At 39.4% G+C, this 14,336-nt stretch overlaps 1 protein-coding gene across 1 annotated transcript in view; it reads right to left on the bottom strand.

Moving 5' to 3' along the window:
- LOC129774927 (centaurin-gamma-1A) overlaps positions 1-12,083 on the bottom strand; it is a 478,174-nt gene extending 466,091 nt beyond the window's left edge. Inside the window, exon 1 of the mRNA XM_055779015.1 lies at positions 10,804-12,083. Coding sequence (XP_055634990.1) covers positions 10,804-10,984 — 181 coding nt within the window. The 5' untranslated portion in view covers positions 10,985-12,083. The remainder of the gene's footprint in view (positions 1-10,803) is intronic.
- Between the last annotated feature and the right edge of the window lie 2,253 nt (positions 12,084-14,336).

Genomic DNA, 14,336 nt, shown 5'->3' with positions numbered 1-14,336 from the left:
TTTCTCTTCAAGTCCGCCTCCGATTTGACAACTTTTGGGTTCTTCCGGAGGGCCTGCTTCATAATCGCCCAATATTTCTCTATTGGGCGAAGCTCCGGCGCGTTGGGCGGGTTCATTTCCTTTGGCACGAAGGTGACCCCGTTGGCTTCGTACCACTCCAACACGTCCTTTGAATAGTGACACGAAGCGAGATCCGGCCAGAAGATGGTCGGGCCCTCGTACTGCTTCAATAGTGGTAGTAAGCGCTTCTGTAGGCACTCCTTAAGGTAAACCTGCCCGTTTACCGTGCCGGTCATCACGAAGGGGGCGCCCCGCTTTCCGCAAGAGCAGATCGCTTGCCACACCATTTACTTTTTGGCAAACTTGGATAGTTTCTGCTTGCGAATCTCCTCCGGAACGCTGAATTTGTCCTCTGCGGAGAAGAACAACAGGCCCGGCAGCTGACGAAAGTCCGCTTTGACGTAGGTTTCGTCGTCCATTACCAGGCAATGCGGCTTCGTCAGCATTTCGGTGTACAGCTTCCGGGCTCGCGTCTTCCCCACCATGTTTTGCCTTTCGTCGCGGTTAGAAGCCTTCTGAAACTTGTATGTACGCAGGCCCTCCCGCTGCTTGGTCCGCTGGACGAATGAACTTGACAAATTCAGCTTATTGGCGACATCCCGGACCGAACTTCTCGGATCACGTCTAAACTGCTTAACTACGCGCTTGTGATCTTTTTCACTGACGGAGCATCCATTTTTGTCGTTCTTCACCTTCCGGTCGATGGTTAGGTTCTCGAAGTATCGTTTTAGTACTCTGCTGACCGTGGATTGGACGATTCCCAGGATCTTACCGATGTCCCGATGTGACAACTCCGGATTCTCGAAATGAGTGCACAGGATTAATTCACGACGCTCTTTTTCGTTCGACGACATTTTTCCAAATTTACGAAAAATTGACAGTGAAGCATGGCCAACGTGATCTATACACTCTTATCTGATTATAAGCGAGAGCTGAAGATATAATTCCTCAAAATTAAATTTCTACAGCGTTTTTTCCGTGATGCAATTTGATGTGACACACCCTTTAAATACCCCGTATAATGGTATATTCCATTTCACCACAACAATGCTGCATAACATGTATTTGAACTCTTTTAAGCTTTCGTTACATGTCTCATTTCCAATTTCGCATTACGTATTTCTACATTGTTCTACATTGTTCCAGTTTATTTAAAAATAATTTAGCTTTCATTTCCCTTCAACAGGTATTCATGTATGTTAGGAAAAAGTGTTATTTTTGAAAAAAAAAGTTACAGGAGGGTTGTGTCTGAGACACGACCGCATAGTTGACGTAGGATTGCGTTAGGCTATCTGTTCATTTTGGATATATTGAAGAATTAAACTTTTTGATAATGAGTTGGTGGCCCCGAAAAGAGCAGTTTTGTTTGGCTGTTGGGTATTGTTTGTTCACTCCACCAGTGTTTACAACATTTGATGATGACAGAAGGATGATAATTAGCCGTTAGATGGAGCGTATCAGATAGAAGATGCAGAAGTGGTATGGAATATGGTGAAAACCACCTTCTGTGACCCTAGACGAGATACCTCCTGTATTATTTATGTATGAAATAAAGAAAAAAAAAATTCAATGTAATCAATGTAATATAAGATAACTATCAATACCGTACACAATTATCAATTTTTTGATCAGTAAAAACATGTTACATTAATATAGAGAAAACATATTTGAAATGTTTTCGGTAATTTTCTTTCATAATTTTTACTTTCTGAGTGTTTATTCCACCCAAGGCGAATTTTAATTGGCTTAACAACACCTAATACTATATGTAGAGCATATGGGAAATCACTTTCCGAATATTTCTTCTCTTTTTCAACTTTTCTCGCCGTATGAACTTTCCTTCAGTGGAAATGAACACAACAAAACAGACAGCTTAAACCGAACGACCGGTTCCCGAGCGGGAACACACCTTGGTTTCTATTTATGAAAATTGAAGTAAATCGTTTCATATATCAACTCATTTTCAACACAAATGCTACCATATACAATTTTACAATTACACTCGTGATAATTTTTTTCACAATACACAATCGGTCATTGATATGAAATTTCACAAAGCAACCAACATTAAAGTTCCAAATTTAAATTTAATTTGCTAGAATCAATCGTATCACTCACCTTACTTGCAATATAATAAATGCCCCCAACTTGCATATATTTGCAATGTTGATTTCCCTCGGCCACTTTGGTTTTGATGTCTCTGTTAGGGAACACATTTCGGTGTGAACAAAGGCTATCCCTACTTTCATGTACACTAGAACCCCGATTATCCGCGGAATAGTCGGGCTAGGTCACCGCATATAACGAAAATCGCGGATAACGCAATGAAGGGTTGAAAATGAGGTGTAAATACGAAAAAAGGAGTTTCAGCATAAAAACTATGTTTCATAAATACAGTAAGCATTTAACTATCCATCTGTGAGGTCATGTACACCAATGTTCAGAAAATGTGGGAGTCATGACCAAACCAAAATGCAAGACTCTACCACTCAATGCTGAATTTCGGAAAGGTCAATAGAATTACTAGGGAACTCGCTTTCGCGGATAATCAAGGTTCTACTGTATTTGCAATGCTGATTTCCCCCAGGCATCTTGGTTTTGATGTCTCTGTTAGAGAACACATTTCGGTGGGAGCAAAAGTTCCCCCTACCTTCATGTATTTGCAATGCCGATTTTCCCAAGGCAGCTTGGTTTAGATGTCTCTGTTAGGGAACCGCCACATGTGTCGTCAATTTCGACCAATCAAATGTGGGTATTTCCGTCAGAATAGGGGTTGAGATTTTTCAATTGGTCGATAATTAGTTTCATGACACTTATTATTTCATTCAGTATAAATTTTTTTTATGGAATGCCGAAATCGATTGACGCAAAAATTTCATCAATCCATCATGGAATGGCTGAGCAATAAGCGTTTGAAATTGGACAATTTTCAAGAGGTGCTCGATTTTCGATTTTCAATTTGTACCCCAATATGCTCCCGAAAGACGTAATCCTACGTCAAAAAAAAAACATCTTGGAGATGCGGGGCATCGATCCCCGTACCTCTCACATGCTAAGCGAGCGCTCTACCATCTGAGCTACATCCCCTTGTTGTCAACTTGGTGGAGTGGCCGCTTGGGAATGTTGCGTGTCTTTTACATCCTTATTTTTTCTGTTTTTCTTCTTTTTTTCGTTCTTCGTTTATAAGTTTATAAGTCTTTAAGCCATAATGAAATGTCAATGAATACGCGTGAATTGTCTAAAACGATAAGTCCCGCTGATCTTTTTGTTAGGAAAGCGTTATTCACTGGGACTGACAGTTACAAAGTGGTAACCTACAAAATATATAGCGTTGTTTTCGGATGTGCTACAAAATGTGACTACTTTCTAGTTGAATTTCTGACTGTTTTACCGACACTGATATTGTCTTAGCGCTCTTGGTGCGGGGTGAATGGAATGCGCAACCAAAATGTTGCAGGATTTAACGTGATGTTTTTGATTGTCCCATTATGATAATGTTCTAATAAAAGAAACTGATTCTACAGGAGAAATGAATAAAATTATTTGGAATTGAAAAAAAATTAGAAAAAGTGGAGGAGTCAAAATAAATGACATATGTTGCACTTTGGAGAAGAAAATCATCAATAAAAATCCTTTCGATATCGTTTTGGCATTTTTTTAGAGAACCGTGCATCATATTTTGAATACTCCGTTGTCCAAGCTGAGTGACCATTTAAATTTATCATCTCTTCTCTTCTGCTGTGTGATCCTAACCTAAGTAACCTCATAAGCTTTTGTTTGACGAGTATCCAAAATTGACGTAGGTCTACGGCTTTGATATCAATTCAGGGGGATTCCTTTACAAAATTGAAAATGAAACATGTAACGAATGTTCAAGAGATTTCAAATACATATTGTTGCTTCAGCATCCAAGGAATCAAAATTTGAACGTGAAAACATAAACGATCAGAGGAGGCCGACAGCAATTTTGCAGAAAGGAATCATTCAAACGTACTGCTATAAAACATACGTCAAGAAACTTTTATTTGAATTCAACATTGAACGAAAAACTATATTCATTATTTGTTAGAACCATACTGGGAAAGAATTCGCCTTTTGTTGATACCTTTTAATTTAAAGCTGTAATAGTTCGGCAGGTAACGATAGGAGTTAGAAAGATAATTGCCGAGAGGAGTAAGTCGGGACATTCTATCATGTCCACTGAATTGTAAGTTTGAGCAGAACCTAACCACATATGTTCATATTTTAGTTTTTAAGCGCAATAAAATAAAGCTGTCGAAAATCAGTGACCTGATTTCGATTACTCCCTCGAATCGCAACACATAAATATAACTCAGCATTGTTGTTGCGATATTTAGTCACTCAAATCCGTAATCGTACTCCACCATGCAGATCTCTTTTCTCTTTTTTTGAAAGTCGAAAACAAGCTTTCGGAACATTCTATTAAGATAAAATTATAGTGTCATATGAGAGTTCAGAAGTTCAGAATAATGGTTTTTATTTCTCTAAAAATGGCGAATGTATGTGCTAATGTATGAAAATTGGCTCAAACTCATAATCGTACGCTGGTTGAAATCTCTACTCGATTTCGAAGGCGTTGGCCAATTTCCTAATTCCATCATTATTGTGGTAGCCCTTGTTCATTGCAACTATTTTTTGCTGTCATTAGCCTTATCTACGAGTTTTTTTATGTATTCGGAAGGTATATTTAACATTGTTTTCATTAAGTGGTTTTTAAAATCGTTATTCTTAGAAATTTATTGGTTTCTAAATTTCCTACACAAATAACTTCCTTAGTTTTTTACTGGGATTGATGTCAGAAGATTATGGAGGAATATCAATAACTTTTGAGTAATTGTAATGCAACCATGTGCAAACTTCATATGTCTTGAGCTCTGGGTCATTGTCTTGGCAAAAGTTGAATCGTCGATTCCATTTCATTTTGTTCACACTTTGCTACATACCACACCATTAGGATGTTTAAGTAAACATTTTGATCCATTACACTATCGATAAAAATCAAATTGAGCAAACCAAAAGGTTTGTAATGTGCCTAGGAAGGGCAGCTTGAATGCCCGAGCACAGAGGGACAAACCGTTTCTCAGCAAAAAAAGATCAGTAACTCCAATTTGATTATTCCAAACTGCATGACACACATCAATGTCTTACTGGTAAGGTGTTATTTCCATAGATGGGTCCTAATTTGATATTTTGACTCTGATGGTTATCGTTTCGTATGGAGGAAGCTAACGATGAATTAAACGTAAAAAAATCTAAAAGCAATGTTTAAACATGATGGTTGTGGAGGGATGATATGAGGGTACATGGGCACATGAATTTGATTTTCATCGATGGTGTATTGGGTCAGAATGTTTACTCAATCATCCTGAAGGAAAATATGAAGGAAAGTGTCAACAAAATGGGATAGAATTGAGTATTCAAATTTTGCCAAGACAATGAATCAGAGCTCAAGACATATGAAGTTCGCACATGGTTACATTACAACTACTCAAAAGTTAATGATATTCCTCCACAATCTTCCGACATCAATCCCAGTACAAAACTAAGAAGGTTATCTGTGTAGGAAATTTAGAAACCATGAAATTTCTAAAAATAACGATTTTAAAAGTCTAGTGGTAATGATGAATAATCAATCAATTCAACGAATAAAAAGGTGTTTTTCCTCTCGATTTTACCCACTGCTCGCAATACCAGATTTCCGATATGCGAATCCAAAATCATTTTTTACATAGGACTACGTCTTTCAATTAAGGTGTCAAATTAGTATATTAGTATATTATTGGGTTGGGGAAAAATAAATGTCGTATATTGTAAATATATGGCAACACTTAAATATATCTTGTGTTGTACTTATCGCATCGGGTCATACTATACGGCTATTTAAAGACGACAATCTGTGCTACAAGTGTCGTTTTGACAGTGTTGTGATTGTCCTTCTCAGTCTAGTTATAGTGTTATAGCGCGTCAAAGATGGAGTCCACCAAGCAAGAAATTAGCCATATTTTACGTTTTTACTACTAAACTGCAACGAAGGCGGCCAAAAAAATTCGTGTATTTTATGGACCCGATACTGTAACGATTCGCACAACACAGGGTTGGTTTGATCGATTTCGTTCTGGTGTAGTGGCTGTCGAAGATACACCCCGTACTGGTAAGCCAATCGTCGTGGAAACCGATAAAATTGTTGGAATCATCCAAGTAGACCTACATGTGAGCACTCGCTCGATTGGCCAGGAACTATATATAGTACTAGCTAACCCGGCAAACTTCGTCCCGCCCATTTACTTGATTAATTCTCGAGTAATGCAGAAATTTGTGTTTTATTTGTATGGCAGCCACCCCTAAGAGAGGGGGGAGGGGTATCTAACCACAATAGAAACATTCATTGCACCCTAAAGTTTCCATATGCCTAATTTGGTTTAATTTGCTTGATTAATTCTCGGGTAATGCAAAAATTTGTGTTTCATTTGTACGGCAGCCCCCTCTAAGAGAGGGGGAAGGCGTATCTTAACACCATAGAAACATTTATTGCATCCTAAAACCTCCACATGCCAAATTTGGTTTCATTTGCTTGATTAATTCTCGAGTAATGCAAAATTTGTGTTTCATTTGTATGGCAGCCCCCCCTTTGAGTGGGGGAAGGACTGTCTAACCATCATAGAAACATTTATTGCACCCTAAAACTTTCACATGCCAACTTTGGTTTCGTTTGATTGATTAATTTCCGAGTAATGCAAAAAATTGTGTTTCATTTGTATGGCAGCCCCCTCTAAGAGAGGGGGAAGGAGTATCTTATCACCATAGAAACATTTATTGCATCCTAAAACCTCCACATGCCAAATTTGGTTTCATTTGCTTGATTAATTCTCGAGTAATGCAGAAATTTGTGTTTCATTTGTATGGCAGCTCCCCCTTAGAGAGGGGGGAGGGGTCTCAAAATATCACGAAAACCTTCCCCGGCCCCAAAAACCCCTACATACCAATTTTCATGTCGATCGGTTCAGTAGTTTCCGAGTCTATAAGAATCAGACAGACAGACAGACATCACTCCATTTTTATATATATAGATAGACCATAAAACCGTTTGGAACCATTTGCAGAAGATTGGATTCCAAAAAAAGCTGGATGTATGGGTGCCACACGAGTTGACGCAAAAAAATCTTTTAGACCGAATCAACGTCTGCGATGCACTGCTGAAACGGAACGAACTCGACCCATTTTTGAAGAAGATGATGACTGGCGATGAAAAGTGGATCACGTACGACAACCTAAAGCGAAAAAAAACGTGGTCGAAGCGCGGTGAGCCGGCCCAAACCATCGCCAAGCCCGGATTGACGGCCAGGAAGGTTTTGCTGTGTGTTTGGTGGGATTGGAAGGGAATCATCCACTATGAGCTGCTCAACTATGGCCAGACCCACAACTCGGTTCTCTACTGTAAGCAGCTTGACCGTTTGAAGCAGGCGATTGACCAGAAGCGGCCAGAAATGATCAATAGGAACGGTGTTGTTTTTCACCAGAACAACGCTCGGCCTCACACATCTTTGATGACCCGCCAGAAGCTACGGGAGCTCGGATGGGATGTCCTATTGCAGCAACCGTATAGTCCGGACCCGGCTCCAAGTGATTATCATCTCTTCCGGTCCATGCAAAACGCTCCTGGTGATACTAAGTTGGCCTCAAAAGAGGCTTGCGAAAACTGGCTGTCTGAGTTTTTTGCAAATAAGGAAGGAGGGGGAGGGGGGTTATAAGGGGGGATAATGAAGTTGCCTTCTAAATGGCAACAAGTTTGCGAACAAAACGGTGCATATTCCCCAACCCTATATAATCGAGACGTTACTAGGTTCTAGGATAGCTTCCCGATAAAACCGTGTTGAGTGAAATCTCCGATTTTGCTATGTAAAACCGTGTAAAACAAAATAAGCCCTCAATATATACTCAATTCAATCATTAATTTAACCCTCCTGTACTCGCGTGCAAAATCATAACACATATACTCGCGCACGGTGTCACAGACCGAAAATTGAACTTCCCTGTAATGTTGCCATTGTGTATTTTTCAGGCTTTATTGGCATTTTTTTAAGAAGAGGGTATGATTGAATGAAAAAACTTTTAAAAATATGTTTTCTTCGTCTTGATTATGTTTTCACAGTCTAATTCAGCCTCCTCAAAATAGAGTATTTTTTGATACTCCAACACAAATAACGAAATTCGAATTTTTCACTTCACTTTTTAAAAGTAAGCAACTGAATATAATTCATGGAAGTATAAAGAGCTATAAAATAACATAAAAACGTATTAATCGATTTAGGTTTCATTGGAGTAAGAATCAGAACATAGCATAACTGCATGATCGAAACAACTGTTGTTGTTGTGTGTTTTTCGGGTCTTTTATCGAAGAGAAGAATGTTTAACGACCTTCTAGATAATTCTTCTAGAATGATAAAGGTTTTGGAATATAAAGTTTGCATATTTCCAATATTCTTTGTCTCTGTTTTCTTGGTAAACTAAGAATTAATGCCTCTTTTTAGATAGGGCATAAAAAGATGATATAAAAGGATTTCAAGTAACTTCCTTTTCTTTTTCTTGTTTTCTTGTCGATATTGTCCATTATAAAAAAATATCCCCGAAACTGTAACTGTTAAAAATTACCATAAGCTACCGATTAGTTTATAGTTTCCTGTTCACGCGTCGGTGTCACAGACCGAAAGCTTGATCTTGAGCTTGGGTAGACTGTACAATTCGTAGTTGCTCTCCGTGATTGATCTGAACCAACCAAATTGCACAAAGAACACACAGAATGACGCTTGGGACTAGCAAATCATTCTCGTTGTGCAATTTTCGGTGATTCGAGCTTTAAATGGTCAACAACGACGCCGGCCACGTCCTTACAGTCACCAGGGGAAGGGAAGGAATGTTAGTATGATAATCGCCGCCCGAAGGCCAGAAGGGTCGCCTCTATAGCGTGGTTCCCTAGCGATTATCATGGGAGGGATAGTTGTTAGTGGGCAGAGGTAAGAATCAGGATTCACTGTGGTAAGTGATGTGATTATGTAAACGCTAACTATCGACCACTCCGCGAAACAAAAATCTGAAAATCTCATTCGGGAACAAAAAATCTCAACACGCGGCAAAGATTATCTTTGGGTATCCTGAGAAGGAAAACCTGTAAAATTAAAAAGCGTCGACGAAGAGTTAGCAGTGAGAAACCTGATAAGGTAATAGCCGGAACTCATCTAAAGGTAACCGTCCCGACGAAATGTTTCGTTATTTTTTTTTTTTTGGTAAACTTTAGAAGGTCACCGAGAAAACTTTCCTAGAAACAATTGTACTCTGTATCGATCTTCATTCGCGGTGACGGAGAGCTATCTTTGGAAAACCTAAGAAGGTCACCTAAAAAAACTTCTCCGGAAATACACGTACCGGTGACATTTTCCGTTATTCATCGCGCGTACGCTTTTGCGCCGGTTCGATTGGTCCCAGAGGAGCTCTCCCGGCAACTCTCCCTCAGGTCTCCGAAAGACCACTCTGCGGCATTGCGATTAGATATCTAATTGCGACGGCGAAGAGCCATTCTCGGGACACCCGAGAAGGCAATCGAGAGAACCCCTCCAAAACCGATCATACTGACGATATATTCCGTTAAATTGAACCATATGATTTGTGATTTAAAATTTTAATTTATTTTTTTATTATTACTACTTATCTTTCATTGCATGGTACACCCTGTGCTGTTCTTCTCCTTCTCATATTCTCTCCGAGAAAGCTTCCACTCTTTTCTCCAGAGAAAGACCGCGTCGGTGTCACAGACCGAAAGTGATAAAAAAGTGGCACACGTCCCCTTAGTACCAACACATGCGATACGCTAAACGATGACGAACGACGAATAACGAAGCTAGAGAGAATCGCAAAGTCGTAGTGTTGATATTTTCTGGGAAATGAACGAATTATTGATTTCTCGGTCTGACAGACCAATGCGCGAGTATAGGAGTGTTAAGTAAAACAATTATAAAAATCTACTAATGGAATTCATTATAGATTCTGGATACAAATAAACAAAGAATTCTTCAAGAAGCTAAATTGTAATAAGTTTTTTCGCTATCGCCACTTTAAGGAACTACCAGTATTTTTATTCTGATTAGTATAAAGTCATCCTTAAAACTTGAGCATTCTTGATGCGATTCTGGTTCAACAGTTGACGAATTCGGGAAGATCTCAGATTTGACAACAGGCTAAGTAATAGAAGATTCAATTAACAGCTGCGTAGATTTGTTTTGCTTTATTTATCATTACATTTAATAAAGAGATTTCCAGTCGGAAGCCGAAGATATAACTCTCCTTTACTTTTCATTTTTGTCGATATTCTTGGCATTCTAAGAGCTTGAAAAATTGACACAAATTACACGTCAAGACTCCAAAAATACTAGTAAATTGATGGCTTGCCAGCTCTGGAACATAAAATCGCACTCGTATTCAAAACTATAATCCTATTTTACTTGCTTACATATGAACTACAAATATACATTTTTCAAGTTTTCCAAAATTTGTTATTTCATAAACCGTGTAAAAGCGAAATCGTGTAAAACAGGTACCGTGTAAATAGGGGGAAAGGTGTATATAATTTAGCATTGTTTAGCATATGTATGACGTACGAAATATCAATTGACGAAGATTTTTTCCAGCAATTTCTATTTATTTATCAGTATTGAAACAGAGGGACGGTACCTTCAATGCATACGACATGATCACGTATCTGCGACGCCACCTGGCTGTCATCGAGCAGATCGATCAGGTGGTAGATGGCGTAGATCGACGGGTGGACGCTCTCGAACCTCTGAATCTCCTGGCGGATGGCCAGCGAGTTGCTGAACAGAGATTGCAGATGCGATCGGGAGCCGTTGTTCATCTTGATGCGGATCGTCGCCGGCTAAAATGCAGAGATGATGATGCCCAACTTCACACGATCTATTTGCTGTCGTTTGTCGGATCGCTATTCGCCTTCCCGGGCTTGAATTGAAAACACTCAAACACAGAAACACACTTCACCAGGAAAACAGCGAGCACCGAGGTTTAGCTTTGCTGTTTATTTTGTGTGCCAACTACTTTCGAAATTCTTCAACAGATCATTTTCATTATCACATTATTTCACTTTTTCCCTCAACATTGCGGACGCTTATTTTATCGGGCTGATTTGTACCAATTCTCATCACATGTTTTGCAAACCAAAACAAAAACAAAAATACGATCTCTTGTTGATAGCCTCGACAGAACTTGCACAATTCTTGTTATGCATTTGACCAGCGAATTCTTCGATGCATGTGTTGCGTTGTGTACACTCAGCAGGCTCTCTATTCCAGCAGGATCTCCTCTCACTCATTCACTTTAGCGCTTTAGTGCTTTCTTCGAATGACCTCAAAAAAGAGAAGAAATACACTGCATCCGTAAGAACCCAGTCGACATGTTCCGAAGGTAAACTCTGACGGCACAGAACACCAAAAAAAAATCATGAAAACCTCCGCACGACGTATAACCCGTTGCTTCCACTCACTCACACTCCACTTCAATTGAGGCTGTTGAGGCGAATCTTCCTCCCGTATATTAGCCCCCTCTCGCTCACTCGCACTGCCTCAATACACCTGTGTAATATACACTCGGCTTACAACCTCTTCTTCCTCCAGCGCACCACCACCCTCTCTGACGGAGAAGGCTTCAAAGATCATCACTTCCCGAAACTGCCGTGCTTTCAGAGTGAATTTGCACCACTTTTCTCCACATCCGCTATAAGATAACCAAATTAATCGCGAATCGAAGGAACTATCAGACACAAATTGCGTGATTGACACACATTGCACTTTTTTCCTACGGCAACACCACACAAATCGTGAACTTCGGCAGAACGACTTCGACGACGACGATTACGGCAACAACGACGAGAACGACAAAACGAACGGATAGCAGCGGTCCCGACAAAAGAGGTACGCTTCCAAAGCTACTTCCAACTCTACTACCAACATGGAATTTCTCTATGCAGGCCGTAAGCTTCCACTCGGAAGATCGGCTGTGTGATAGCAAGGGCTGCCAGTCCTAATAGTAAAATTGAAAAACACATCTTTGTTATCAGGCAATCACGAGAGTGCAAACCAGCGAGTGCGGCAGCACTGCTGCCGTGCGGATAGAATCATCCCGACACACAGTTGCAAGTGTGTAAATAAACGAAAATGCGATTGATATTATTATTCTTCGTACAGCTAGCGTTCGTTTAGCCGCACGCAAGCACACACACATACACTTCAGCAAGCGAGTCGTTTGTGCAACATCACCAGCGGTGTAGCGTCCACGAGCTCCAATACACACTCATAACGCAGCGGCACACATTGCACCACTACCGCTGGGATGAAAATCAAAATAAAAGCATCATTGATGTTGTATCGCCGTGAATGTCAAACACTGACGGCCGAAGATGCAGCAGTGGCCTGCCAGAAAGTGTAAAATAACGCATGCTTGAATGGGAAGCAAACAAAGAGTAACGGGATCGTTGGTATTCAAAATGGCAGTTGAGAGTTATTCAATGAAAAACTGCTTGGTACCGTTGTGTGCGGCTACTTTGGACTACCTTTTTAGGGGTTTTCGCTAAGATATTAGGGGCTGTCCACATACCACGTGGACAACTTTAGGGGGGGGGGTAGCGGTTACGGAAATGTTCACGGTTGTCCACAGTGGGGGAGGAAGGGGTTTAGATACTATCTACGTGGACACGATTTATATTTTTAAATGGTGCGCTTTATTTTCAAGAATTATCGAACTTTCCGCCCGCTCTTTGTATTCAGTGATTATAAAAGAAGGCTTGAGCTACCTGAGTGCGGCAAACATCCATATTTTTCCATATGTAGTATAACTTCTTCCCTGAAACGTGTGTTTTGAAAGTAATCCACATGAATTGAGAGCAATCGATTTATTTCCATTGGTAGGAGAGAATCATGCATTCCACTAGGATGAAGGCACAATCGAAGAATTTCACAATTCTATGACTCGACGAAGAAATTAGAGGAACAAAGTGTGATGTTGTAAAATTTAAGTGATTTTTTAAATGTTGTGACTTTATGAAAAATCAACCTATGAAGATGGGTATACATCATTTCAAAGCTTCAACTTCAACATTTCAAAGCTTTAAGCTCGGAATATCTACGGACGATTTTTCATCTTGGTTTGTGTAAATGTTGTGAATAAGTAGGAGCTTTCAATAGAAAGCTACTTTTGCATGTATGAAAAAGCGTTTCATCGTCTTGGATGGTTGATAATTCAATAAATGATTAACGATCCGCTTATCGGGAGGCAGTTTGGAGAACTCCAATAAATTGTGTGTGTGTGCAAAGTTAATTTGTTGATTCTACGAAAAACGCACGAAATTCAATTCAATAAAATATGTTAGCATCGATTTTGAAAAAGCGCCAAAAACAGTTTTGCTGTAGTGTTTTAGAAAATCTGTTGTTGTTGTTTCTGTTATTTTGCAAATAATATTGCAGCATGTTTCGATGTTAGCAGAACATTTTGAGCCTAGTATATTCTCAAAACCCATGTAAACGTTTCATAATGATACGTTTAGCCATTCTTATAGGCAATCGATGAAAGTTTTGAATAAATTGGAGAAGCAAAATTGTGCCAGAAGTACAAAATGCTATGCGTACCTTCGAAATGGGCGATTAGTAACATTCGTTTTCTTGCGTATGTGTTGCAAATTCAAGTTTTAAATTATGCAAGTTTCATATTTATGCGTTGACTTTTCACGAAATTACAGCTTTTCAAAAATTATTTAAAAATTTCGACCTCGCACTCAGTACCTCAATTTTTTTTTTCTCAAATGTATAAAAAGCACAACATTATTTTTCTAGGGGTGGGTTTCGATTCAGCTTCCGCTGCTCAACTTCGGAACATAACCGGAGTGACGTAGGACTATACAAAGGGGACAGCTTTTGTTAAATATATATTTTAAATATATTGTTTTATTTTCTTCACCTACGTGAATACCTACCTATCTACCTGAAAAATGGATTAGTTTACTGTTTACTCTTTATGAATATGTTGATGGTTCTGAAAAGAACCTATGGTGTTGTGTTTTTGTTATCACTCGATATTCCCATCTTGTTCGGCTAAACCTTCCTGTTATCGATTTGTTGTCACTCGCCACAGCTTTCACAGTTGAAAAATTTCTTCCCATCCAGCTTGTGACATATTTTACAGTAAATTACATTCAATGGCAC

This window comes from Toxorhynchites rutilus, chromosome 3, assembly GCF_029784135.1.
Source record: "Toxorhynchites rutilus septentrionalis strain SRP chromosome 3, ASM2978413v1, whole genome shotgun sequence".
Classification (NCBI taxonomy): domain Eukaryota; kingdom Metazoa; phylum Arthropoda; class Insecta; order Diptera; family Culicidae; genus Toxorhynchites; species Toxorhynchites rutilus.
This window is presented reverse-complemented; position numbering and strand designations above follow the sequence as displayed.